This window comes from Aphidius gifuensis, linkage group LG6, assembly GCF_014905175.1.
Source record: "Aphidius gifuensis isolate YNYX2018 linkage group LG6, ASM1490517v1, whole genome shotgun sequence".
NCBI classification, from domain to species: Eukaryota; Metazoa; Arthropoda; class Insecta; order Hymenoptera; family Braconidae; genus Aphidius; species Aphidius gifuensis.
The window spans coordinates 297,110-309,693 of record NC_057793.1 but is presented as its reverse complement, the minus strand read 5'-3'; the positions used below and the strand labels follow the sequence as shown (position 1 = coordinate 309,693).

The window sequence follows — 12,584 nt, the reverse complement described above, 5'->3', positions numbered from 1 at the left end:
ATTTTAAATTTTGATAAATAACTGCAAATAATTGTAATTTGATAAAAAATATGTACATTTCTACCCCTGGCGTGATTCGAACACGCAGTCTCCGCTTTACAACTGATAATAAACATTAGGAGAGCGGCGCCTTATCCATTAGGCCACAGGGGCTCAGGTATTTTTGCAAATTTTAAATTTACTACAAAATATTGACTAACAAAATTTTACTAAATTTCAATAATTAACTCGTCAAATTAATTATAAAAGAATTTTTCTAATGATAATTCATTGAAAAAACTAAATTTTCATTATAAAAATTATTTATTTTTATCATTTAAAAAAAAAAAAAACAATATTTCATTGATGAAAAATATCGAAAAAATTAATTTTTTTTAGCAGCATAATGCTTGATAAATCTTGCTGAAGGATCATTTATATTTTTGACCCATCTTGGCATCCAAAAATATGGAGTAAATTGTTCAGCTTGTCCAGAATAATGAGATTCAAATATTTTTCTAAAACAAACACAAAAATCAATCAAATAAATAATTTAATTAATCAATAAAATATCATTACCTGTAATAAAATGATTCCTTAGTTTTTGGTGTACAATGAGGATATTTATCAGCAGCATTTTTTAATTCATCATCAGTAACTCGGTCTTCAACAATATCTTGAATTATTTGATAGAGAGATTTTTTAATTGAAGCAACTCCATCACTAAATGCCTCTTTGTGTCTCCAAATTATATTATTGGGTAAAAGTTTTGAATCCTCAAATGCAGATCTTAATAAATGTTTTTCTACACCATCTAAAATCATTAAACAAATTAAATAATAAATAAAATTCTATTGTTTAATTATTTAAAATGAAAAAAAATAACAACTTTGTGGCTGTCGTGATGCTGGATCCAATGACAAGTAGTAATTTGTAAATTGAAGATCAAGAAATGGTACTCGTAATTCTAAACTATGTGCACTCATTGTTCTATCAGCTCTCAATCCATCATAAAGATAAATATCTTTTAATAATCTCAATGATTCATTATGTGCATCATGAGAATCAGGTGCATCTCTAAAATATATATAACCTTGTGCAACTTCATCAGCTCCTTCACCACTAAATATAACTGTTGTTGATGTATTATTTTTAATATAACGTGCCAAAATATACATTCCAACAGATGCACGAATTGTTGTTATATCAAATGTCTCCAATGAATAAATAAGTTGATCTAATACACTGACAATATCATCACAGGTAAATATTATTTCATGATGTTCAGTACCAATGTAATCAGCTACTTGTCGTGCTGCTTGAATATCAGGACTGTCATTCATTCCAATAGCAAAACTTTGTATTTTATATGGTAAATTATATTGTCGTGCTAATTTAACCAGCACAGCTGCAACTAGACTTGAATCAAGACCACCTGATAAAAGACAACCAATTCTTCTATCTGCCATTAATCTTTTTTCAATTGATGCTGAAAATAATTTTCTTATGTTTTCCAAATTATCTGATGGGCTCAATTCTAAAATTTAAAATACATCATCATCATCATTTATTATTATTACTTGTTGAATGTAAATTTTCAAGTGTAGGTCTTACCATTCCATGGAACAAATACATTAAAACTTGGCCTATCTCCAGGCTTGTGATAACAAACTGACTTTAATAGCTTGACATTGCCATCAGCCAGTAGACGATACTCCTCAAAATGACCTGGTGGAAATGGCTCAAGACTCCATTCTCCTTTCATTTGATCAATCAAACCAACTAGGCCCTGTTTTAAATTATTCATTATTCAATTGTAAATTAAAATAATAATAATAATGATATTAACCTTGCTCTCTGAACAAATGGCCAATTGACCCTCAGTACTACGAAGACGAAATAATGGTCTTACTCCATATGGATCACGTGCTATTATTATTTTTTTATCTTCAACATCCATCAAACAAAATGCAAACTCACCATCCAATGACTTTGCTACATTTTCACTTCCACCATTGGCATACAAGTGGCTAATAACTTCAACATCACATTTTGTATGATATGTAAATTCAAATTCTTTAACCAACTGTATCAAAGAAATTATATTTATTATTTATGTTTCATTAATTTTTAATTTCATAAGTTTACCTGACGATAATTGTAAATTTCTCCATTACATAGAAGAAATAAATTTGGATATTGCAAAAGTCTCAGTGGTTGCATTCCACAAAGACTGTCCAATATAGCAAGTCTATGAAAACCAAGATGTCCATTCTGTAAATTATAAAATAAATTAATTTATTTAACCAGCATAAAGAGTGATTTAATGAATGATTACCTTTATACGATTATCAGCTTCAATTCTCAAAGCATCTGGTCCACGATGTGATATTTTATTAAAATTTTGATAGACACTATTTAACGAGTCTGTTTTAATTCCAAAAACAGCCCAAATACCACACATTTTATTTCTGTTTGTCTAAAAAAAAAATGTTGACGTGTTAAATGATATTAAATGATATTAAATGTGTCTGGAACGATATAAACTTGATGCTAGTCAACCGACAACCACACACTAGTCACTACATACTAAAATTCATATGTATACTTACAAAACTAAATAAGGTGCCCCAAAGTTAATGCGTTAGTCGTTTTTTATTTTGCAAATAAAGTATATACAAACACAAAGTATGTGTATTTATAATGATAACAATAATGGCCAATAAAAAATTGCCATCAGTCTGTAGTTTTTTGATCTTTGATCATTCTAAAAAAAATACATAATTATTCAGGTCATTATAAAATTATTGTCTAAATAAAAAATCAAAATTAAATTTTTTAATATTTTTTTAAATTATAAATAGTTCCTTATCAATGTTATCACAACAAAAAAAAAAAAATAAAATGAGTAGACTGCTGGTCACTATGATGACTTGATAAAATAAAATATTATTATTGCCAAATGCCAAGGTCATAAAATACTATTTCAATTAAAAAAAAACTACATGTAAAATAAAAAACAAATTTAAATTGAAACAAAAAACAACAACAAAATAATAATTACCTTTTATCATTAATTGATACATGAATTATTTGTTGGCCACCTTATTGTTTATTGTTTATTATCAATTGTTATTGTTATGAAGGCAGAGTAGTAGCATCCATGTTGAATCAACACACAACACACACCGGCTTTTTGCACCGTGTCTGTGTTATAAATTATAATTATAATAATTACGTTTAGTTGGAAAGGGCGGGAGTCATATACGTAATCCTTGCTGGGGGTATATTTCCTCTTGGAAAATAGTGGTATTTTCCCCCAGCTGGTCGTTAAAAAAACAACAAAGGAAGGGAGAGAAAGAAAGAGAGAAAAAATAGGAATAAAAAAAAATGCAGCAATTTGTACGAGTGTCGCGCCACCATTCGGCAATAACCTACAAGCACCAAAACAGGCTGACCGCGCGACCGCGACGGGGGCGCATTTTCGCTGCCTGTAGTCTTAACAATTTTTTTTTTTCCCATCAATAAATTAATTAATAATATTTTCTTACACATATTTTATATATTATTATTAAATAATAAATAAAATAATAATAATTATTATCTACTCGCGAGTGTGTAAGTGTGTTTGTGTGTAAATTTTTTTAATATAAAAATAATTTTTTTTTTTTTTTTTCATTTCTTTTTATTACAACCACAAATCAAAGTGAAAATTTTTTTATAATTTTATTTATTTATTTATACCTATAATACCTATTTCATTTGTTGATTTTATTTTAATTTTTTTTATTGTTTAATTTTTTAATTGTCGTTAGTATAATAATAATAATACTATTATTATTATTTTTGAGTGATATATATTGTGCCTATATTTTACAACAAAAACAACAACAACAACAACAACAACAACAATAATAATTATTTGTTATTATTTGTGTGTGTGTGTGTGATATACCTAATAATTGAAGGTTAATTTTATTTAAAATATATTTGTCATAAAAAGAGTGACAGAAAATTATTTATTTAACTGCAAGTGACGCCTGCAGTCAGCTGTTTTGGTAGGTTTATTTTTTGGCCTGCAAATATAACAAAATATAATATTATTAATAATAATAAAACAAGTGAATGTGTCTCTTTTGTTTTTCAACAGACAAACTGGCTTTGTATATTCATCTCATTCTATTTATTCTTGTTTAAATTTGCCTTTCGCTTTATTACTATTATTATTGTTATTGCTGTTATAGAGCTTAATTATTATGTACTACTGTAAATAAATTTTCAACTGACAATAAATTTACAGTATGCCATAGATAAATATATTAGAAAAATAATAAAAACACATGCTTGGCTGTTGGATGAACAATAAGTCTATTTCATTTTATTTTTTTTTATTTTTGTTAATTTAATTTATCAGTTGACTCGTGTCTAGTCACATGCAAACATATTTTTTATCTGGCCGGTTATTATTATTATTATCATATTGATTATATTTATTGATAATAATAATTTTAAGACAATCGACCGGATAGATTTGTCAGGAATATCATCAGCACTAGGAGCAGCACCATCGAGCTCATCCGCAACATATATATTTTTTATTTTTTTATTATAGACGTGCCTTTTTTTTATTTATTTTTTTTGTTTTAGTTGAAATGTTTTCAGTGAAAATTATTATTTATTTAATTATATATTTTTTCTCTTTCAATTTTCTTGTTTACTCAAGTGTGTAATGAAATTTTAAATTAATTTGTTTTTTATTTATTTGCAATAATTTTTTTTCACTGCGATAAGAGGTAATAAATGTGTGTTTTTTTTTTTTATTATTTATTGATAATTAATTATTTAAATTATTCAAATAATATGCTGGTTTTAAATTTTAAAAATTGACATTTATTTTTAATAAATTAAATTGTTGTTTATAAAATTAGATGTTTTTTTTTATCAATCTGCAGTTGTGAGTTGGTATTTTATTTTTTTTACATAAATGACAACCAAAAATGGAATACGTGTAGAAGTGATAACAGATGTTTTATCTTTTTATTTATTCATGTCCATTTTATATATAATTTATTAAATTACTATGCGACATTTAGTTAATCGGATAATCGATCAACAAACTCATCAATAATAATATATTTTCATTGGTATTTTTAATTCGATTATAATCTAAAAAAATTAACAAACAAACAATCTCCCACCACGACAAACAGATAAAGTGGCGAAATAATCAAAATGATAAATACTCTTCATATTTTTATACTCGTTTTAATTTACTTTCTGATTTTTTTTTTTTTAAATTTTTATCATCACCACTCTCCACCACCACCACCACCTCTTCAAATAGACTATCTTATCTTTTTCTTAAATACAACACACACATATTTTTTTTATCCTTTAAACATTTATTTATTTAATTCATTTTTTTTTTTTTTTTTTTTTATGTAATACAAATTCAAAATAGTAAAACAATATTTTTTTTTTTTTTTTCAAAGAAGATGTAATTATAATTTCATTATCTTTTCTCAACGTCAAAAAATATTACATAAAAAATAAAAATATGATCCATTTAAAATAATGATGTCATTTAGATAATTAACAAATAAATAAATTTTTTTTTTTTTTATTATAATTCTGTCTATATTAAAATAAAAAAAATGAATAAATTAAATTGTCACATTCGTCATTGATGATTTACATCACATTTTCTTTGTCATTTTCAATCAAGTTATTCATTTTAAGTGGCAAGATATTATTTTTATTATTTTCTGTCATTATTTCCGCATACCATTTAATTATTATTATTATTATTCATCTACTTGTTATTTATCAATAAATAAAATCATAATATTGATGGTTTATTTATTTTGTAAAAAAGTATTCCTTAGAATGTCTAGATTTCAAAGTGAAAAAAATATTTCTATCCAGATTTAAATGAAAATATTATTTGAACAAAGTGAACACGAGGGGTCAATGACCCTTTCAAGTGAATGCATTTGTGTGAGAATATGTGTGTCATTCAGATGTTATTATTTTATACCTGATGATGTTTTTTTTTTTTTAATATTTTTTTCATTCAATTTCGTAATAGACATTAAATATACATACAATGTAAAATAATTTTTTCTATTTGAATTTTTTTTTGGATTTATCAGTAGTACTAGATCGTGTTTAGAATAATATATATTAGCTTTAATTTGAATATTTATTTGATGCGTGAAAACACACACGCGTTGATGATAAAATAAATGAAAAAAAAAAAAGGTAAAAGAGGTCGAGGGCAGGTTTTAAATCGTATGCATTTGGCTGATGATATATTTCATCGAGTTGTGTGTCACAAAATGAATAATAATATCAGTTTTAAAAGGAAAAAATAAAATAAGACAAATTTACAAGTTGTACAACAAAACAAGTAGAACGTGCCCCCATCCTTGCCAGACAATGTGGCGACAAGAATCATCACCAACACCAACATCAACACACAAGTGTTGTCGCATTGCTACAACTTTTTTTTTTTTCCCCTTTTTTATCTTTAATTTACATTTTATTTATAATTTTTATTTTTCTTGCCAATGATTTTTTTGGCTGATTCATTGTCATTCACTTACTTTGGTAATTTAAAAAAAATTATTTGTCAGAATAATCAACACACCATTTCAATTTTGACATTTATATTTCATCAATAAATTAAATTATAAAAATATTATATACAACTTGCCAAATAATTAAAATTTTTTTTCATATATATCTAGTTATTTAATCCAGATGTTTTTTATTTTTTTTTGACTCTGAAATTATTATTAATCTTCATTATTTATAATTTTTCATAATAATATTATTTTTACACAATTTATATTTATCTTCATGATGAAAATGATATTTTAATTTTGACATTAAGTAATACTCGTTTTATTGGCCCTTTTTTTTTTTTTTTTAATATAAATTTATTTAAATTTTATTTTTTTTTCGCAACAACAACAAGCACGTGCTTCAATGTGTTTTTTAAATATTTTTTTCAAAGGTAAAATATTTATCCAATGAGTGTATTTTTATTTATTTCAAGAATAAATAAATTGTCATTTTATTTGAAATTTTCTTCGATGATTTCTTTGTGTTTTTTCATGAAATTTTTATTATTTTATACGTCACAAAGTCTCGTGACGTCAATTGACATATAAAAATAATTGTCACGAGAGAAGAAAAAAAGAAAGATGATGTTTGTGTATATATTTCTAAAACAACAATCCATATGATGATAAAAAAGAGATGTTATTATCATTAATCTCTAGCATTTATTTATTTAAAAAAAAAAAGTAATACTCGATGAATCTTGTTTACGCCTCAAAAGCAATTGCAACAAGTAGTTATAATTGACTCTCATTATTGCACACACAAACTGTACATTAAAACACATCATTTATTAATGCCACAAACTATAATTGACTCGACACAATATATATCAACTGTTAATTAAACAATCGTTATAAAATTATAAATTAAAATTAAAAAAGCTTTTCTTTCTAATTTTGAAAAAAAAAAATCAATTAAAATTTACCACAGAAAAATTCCTGCTGTTGTTGACCTGCCTCAACATACAGACAATTTCCTTATAAAAAAAAAAAAAAAAATTTTTTTCAAATTTAAATATAAACTGTTGCATGTAGAAAGTTATCCGGTATATGCAACAAAATTATTAAATAATAATTTCAAGATGAATTTATATATTCATTTATACACAAAAAAAAAAAAAAAAAATACATTTACATATAATTTTATTTACTGCGTTAATATATGTAGCTGCAGTTAAAAAAAAAAATACATAACAATTAATTGTACACGCCTTTGCAATAAAGCCGTTTCAAGTATATTACGTCACTCTCTCTCGATGATATTGTTAATAGTTGCAAGCACGCGGTAAACAAGTTTTATTTATTGGCCTCAAGCCAAAACTCACAGTTTTTTTTTTTTTTAAATTATTCAATTTTCAATTTTCATCAGTCAATTTTTATATTCCATCTTTATCCATTGTTGTTGTTGTGTTAGAATTATTATTATTTTATTATTTCAAGTTTGTTTATTTTATCAATAAAAACAATTGTGGGATAAAAATTTTAAATATATTTTCAAGGGCTTGAAAAAATTAAAAAATTATCAATTTTAACTTGATTTTATATTACCAAGTGTTTACATCATCGCGTGTTTAATTTTTCATTGCTTTGTTTAGTAACTTTTCCTCATTTTAAATATACATAAATAAATTCTTTTTTTTTTTTTTATTGATCGATAAAGTAAAACTACTATACACCAACACGAATGTCCATCAAGTTAAATTTTTTTATTGAATGTTGCTAAACAATGTTAGAAAAATATATTTTATTTATTTATTTAATTGTAATTATTATTTTTTATTATTGTCAACAAGAGGGGGAGTTTGTTTTGATGATTATTTTATGACTTTGTATGCGTGATGATTTTTAATTTAATTTTATGAAATTTCTCGGATTAGCTTACATTAAATTAGAAAATTTTTCCAAGGACAATTTTCATGTATATAAACTAGAGGTTGTATTTACACTGCAATGCGCCATAATAATAATAATAATAATAATAATAATAAATTTATACATGTTTATATTTAAAAATAAAATTAATTTTAAATTAATTTACAGATTTTATACATGGAAGGCAATACTGTCAGTGAAAAGACAAATGAAACAAATGACTGTAAAAATAGTAAAACCAAAATGTTGGAAAAAAAAACGAGTAAATTAAAAAATTTAGATAGCATTGAAAAAATTGAAAATGGTGATGAAGAAAAAATTGAAAATGATGGTTCAATAACAATGACAATGGAGGATAATGATGATGGTAAATTTGGAATACAAAATAATGATGATGACGATGAAGATGATGATGAAAATGAAAATGATGATGATGATGATGATAATGATAATGAAGAAGAGGAAGAAGAAAAAAAAATATCATCAACAAGTTCATCATCAACGTCTGATGATGAATCCGAGGCAACTTCAGATGATAAAACTGAAGCATCATTAACAAAACAAGTTTTATTAGAGGTAGAAAATCAAAATGTGCCAGATAAAAAAGATGAACCAGCCAAAAATGATGACACAACTGATGACAGTGATATTGATGATGATCTTGTTTCAACAATTAATTACAATACCATTACATCATTAACAGCACTTAAAGATATGCTTCAAAGTTCTGGTGAAGATTCTGATGGTGTTGATAGTTTTTTTCATCATTATTTTTTATCACATGTCAATAGATTACCATCGAGAAATCAAAATCATAGTCCATATCCTTGGGGTAGAAGATTGTCAGAGTGTCGAGAAGAAGATGAATATGAAACTGAAGAAGGTATTTTATTTTACTATTATTTTCAATTATTTTTATATTAAAAAATTATTATTTCTTTTAGCTTATAATATCTTGATATAATATACTGTTTTACTTTTAACAATAAATTATTATCGATGATAATTATTTATAATGTTATAAGTATATTTTAAATTTTAATTTTAAAGGCTTCTTAAAGAGAAAAAAAAATAAAATAAAAATGCAAGTTGCTATTTGGCTTCATTGAGTTTGCCATGCATGTAAATTGAACATATCGACAAGTCAACATGACAATACTCATAATTTATCTATTTTTTGTATTATCAAAAAATTGGGTTTGCCTAATTCTGAAGACTTTTTATTTATTCAATTAGTGGGGGCTTAAAAAAAATTTAGAAATAATTGAAATTAAATTCTATGACCTGCAGCAAAGTCCCGAGTTTTTTTTACAGGTCAAATTATAAAACCTAGAAAAAAAAAAAATAATAATTGAACTAAAATTCTAAAATTTCTAGGATAATTACAATTAGCTATTGTTCAACCTCTAGAAAGTTAGCACACCACAATAGGCACAAACTTAGATCTAAAATTTTATGCTTTTTTTGTGTGGAACTGGTGATTTTTTTTTATGCAATGTTTTACTACGTCAATATTAATTTAACACAACTTCTTTTATAATCAACTTATCCTATTGAACTCTTGACTAAAATTATGTGCTTTTTATGTGTTTTAATTCTACGTTTAAATTAATTTTTTATTTCAATTATTTTTTTATTAAATAATTTTTTTTTTTCCTTAAAATGTTGTGCTAAAAAAATTATTTAAATAATAAGTAATTAAAAAAAAAAAAAAATTAACTCAAATGTAGAATAAAAACACATAAAAAGCACATAATTTTGGTCAAGAGTTTGCCAAAATAAATTAATTATTAAAGAAGTTGTGTTAACTTAATATTAAGCTAGCACAACATTTTAAGAAAAAAAAATTATTTAATAAAAAAATAATTGAAATAAAAAATTAATTTAAACGTAGAATAAAAACACATAAAAAGCACATTATTTTGATCAAGAGTTCAATAGGATAAGTTAAATATTAAAGAAGTTGTGTTAACTTAATATTAAGGTGGCAAAACATTGCATAAAAAAAAATCGCGAGTTTCACACAAAAAAAGCATAAAATTTTAGTTGTGCTAATTTCCTAGAGGTTATTCTTCAACTATTAAAATCATAATTTCATGAAATTTATCCTCGGAAATATATTTTAAAACAATTCTTGTAAAAAAAAAAAAAAAAGAATACCAATTTTTAATTTACAAATTTGAAATAATAATTCTAAGATTAGACAATGTCTTTGAAATAAATATTTTGGTTGGCTGGTTGGCAGACTGTCCAAGCATCTTGACATTACACACTTAGGTAACGACCAACGATTGACTATTTTTAAATTCAACTTGTACATTGAGTCTAGGTAAAATGCGTTCATCAACCTTAAAAAAAAAAAAAAAAAACACTACCAACTTTTTAATAATTCATTCAACAATATTATTAAAAAATATTAAAATGCATTATTGCCCTGGGTAATTTTGTTGATTTGTTACTTTGTCTATTTTCCCAGTGCACGCCTCAATTTATATACATGTCAGATATCTTTTTCGATTAAGTAATTACACACTCAACTTCCGGTGATGCAATAAACAGCCAATTATATACATATATTCATGCGATAGCATACTATGTACATTAAAACATAATAATTATTTGTCTATTTTTTTTTTATTTTAAAATAAATAAATATAAAAAAAAAGAAAATACTAAAATTATCATCTTGATAATAATAAATATATTAAAAACAACGACAGCCATTGTCAAGTTGAACATGTTTTATATTTTTATTTAATTACAATGTTGCCTTTGTTGAATTTAATTAATTTAATTAATTTAATTTCAGCTAAATCAAATGATAATCATACAAAGACTGCTGATGTTGAAAAAAAAAATAAAATAACAAATCAAGAGTCACAAGAAAAAACTGAAAGTTTGCCATCAAAAGCATCTAGTCCATCATCATCAGAAAAATCAAGTTCTGAAAAAATAGATCAAAAATCAAATCCAACATCAAGTGTATCAGAATCAAGACCACCACCAAGTGCATCAACTGGTTCACGTTTTACAACAACAACTGTAACATCACCAACATCAAATAAACCACCATTACGTCGTCGTCATACTGCTGGTTCACCAATGACATTTCAGGCAACTGATCCACCAAGTTATTCAAGTAGCATGATATTTTCAAAAACAAGCCCTCTACCAAGTCCTCATATGGATAAAAAATTTTTTGATTCAAATTTAATTGAAATTAAAAGTCAAGCAAGTAGTACAAGTACTTTGGATTATTCATCATCCACTGAAGACATTTGGGTTCGACGAATTGATTTTGTTCAAGAACGCAAAAGACGAGTAAGTATTTATTATTTATTTTAAATACACAATCAATTTGTACACTTGTACAAGTTTTATCATCTGAAAGTCAATTAACTCTCGTGTTGAAATAAAAAAAAAAGCAAATAAAACTTGATGACTGTATGCTTGACCAGTTAATAATTATGTTAGGTCGTTTGATAATAACTTTGTCAAACTATTGGAAAATTAATTAACTAGTAATTACTTCAATGAAAAAAAAAAAAGGAAAAAAGGTTTAATTAAAATAGCAAAAGTAAAAATAAACTTTCGACAAGATTATTGAAATTATTTCACGAGTTTTTAAACACAATTTTTAATTAATATTTTTATTTTGAGACGGTTTTTATTGATTGAAATTTAATTATTGTGATTATTCAATTAATTTTTCAAGTGAAATTTCGTCCCAGTACTTGATAGGGTGTGATGAGGTTAATTATTTGGTAAATTATTAATTTCTGATTTATTTTTTAATAAATAATTTTATATTTTTAATATTCGCGTCGATAATGTAGCCATCTGCCTTAAAAAAAAAAAACAATCAATAAATATCGTTTAATTGAGTAAATTAATAATTTGTATTAATAGATATTTTCCATAAGCCAAAATATAATTTTCTTATCAATTTAAATTGAAAAAAAAAATTCTAAATGACTACTGACATCGTGGTGCTTCCTCTCGGACATTTAAAACACTAAATTCAACATCAAGCCGTTATATCAACCGGGCTGTTCATTTAAAAAAAATTTAAATTTGAAAAAAATAAAAAAAAAACTAAAAATAGAA

General features: G+C 24.6%; 2 protein-coding genes and 1 non-coding gene across 5 annotated transcripts in view; 1 reads left to right on the top strand and 2 right to left on the bottom strand.

Annotated features, from left to right (window-relative positions):
- Positions 1-61: 61 nt before the first annotated feature.
- Positions 62-153, bottom strand: Trnar-ccu. The gene is given in 2 exon segments: positions 62-97; positions 117-153. It is a non-coding gene; the product is annotated as a tRNA-Arg (tRNA).
- A 127-nt stretch (positions 154-280) lies between these two features.
- On the bottom strand, positions 281-3,311 carry LOC122858598 (asparagine synthetase [glutamine-hydrolyzing]). Of its 2 annotated transcripts, XM_044161575.1 has the most exons (9): positions 3,044-3,310; positions 2,592-2,746; positions 2,318-2,458; positions 2,128-2,253; positions 1,829-2,065; positions 1,594-1,768; positions 869-1,516; positions 559-793; positions 281-497 (listed from the first exon to the last, which is right to left on the bottom strand). In XM_044161575.1, the coding sequence occupies exons 3-9, from the start codon at positions 2,441-2,443 to the stop codon at positions 365-367; spliced, it is 1,680 nt and encodes a 559-aa protein (XP_044017510.1). In that variant the 5' UTR covers positions 2,444-2,458; positions 2,592-2,746; positions 3,044-3,310; the 3' UTR covers positions 281-364. The 2 variants fall into 2 exon arrangements, with proteins under 2 accessions (XP_044017510.1, XP_044017511.1); XM_044161576.1 differs by lacking the exon at positions 2,592-2,746 and having other exon boundaries at positions 347-497; positions 3,044-3,311.
- A 100-nt stretch (positions 3,312-3,411) lies between these two features.
- LOC122858596 (dentin sialophosphoprotein) overlaps positions 3,412-12,584 on the top strand; it is a 32,692-nt gene continuing 23,519 nt past the window's right edge. The window contains exons 1-3 of one of the 2 annotated variants that reach the window (XM_044161571.1): positions 3,412-4,037; positions 8,646-9,360; positions 11,287-11,798. In XM_044161571.1, coding sequence (XP_044017506.1) covers positions 8,655-9,360; positions 11,287-11,798 — 1,218 coding nt within the window. In that variant the 5' untranslated portion in view covers positions 3,412-4,037; positions 8,646-8,654. Of the gene's footprint in view, positions 4,038-4,754; positions 4,773-8,645; positions 9,361-11,286; positions 11,799-12,584 lie in introns of those variants that run through there. The other variant, XM_044161572.1, reaches the window with a different exon arrangement.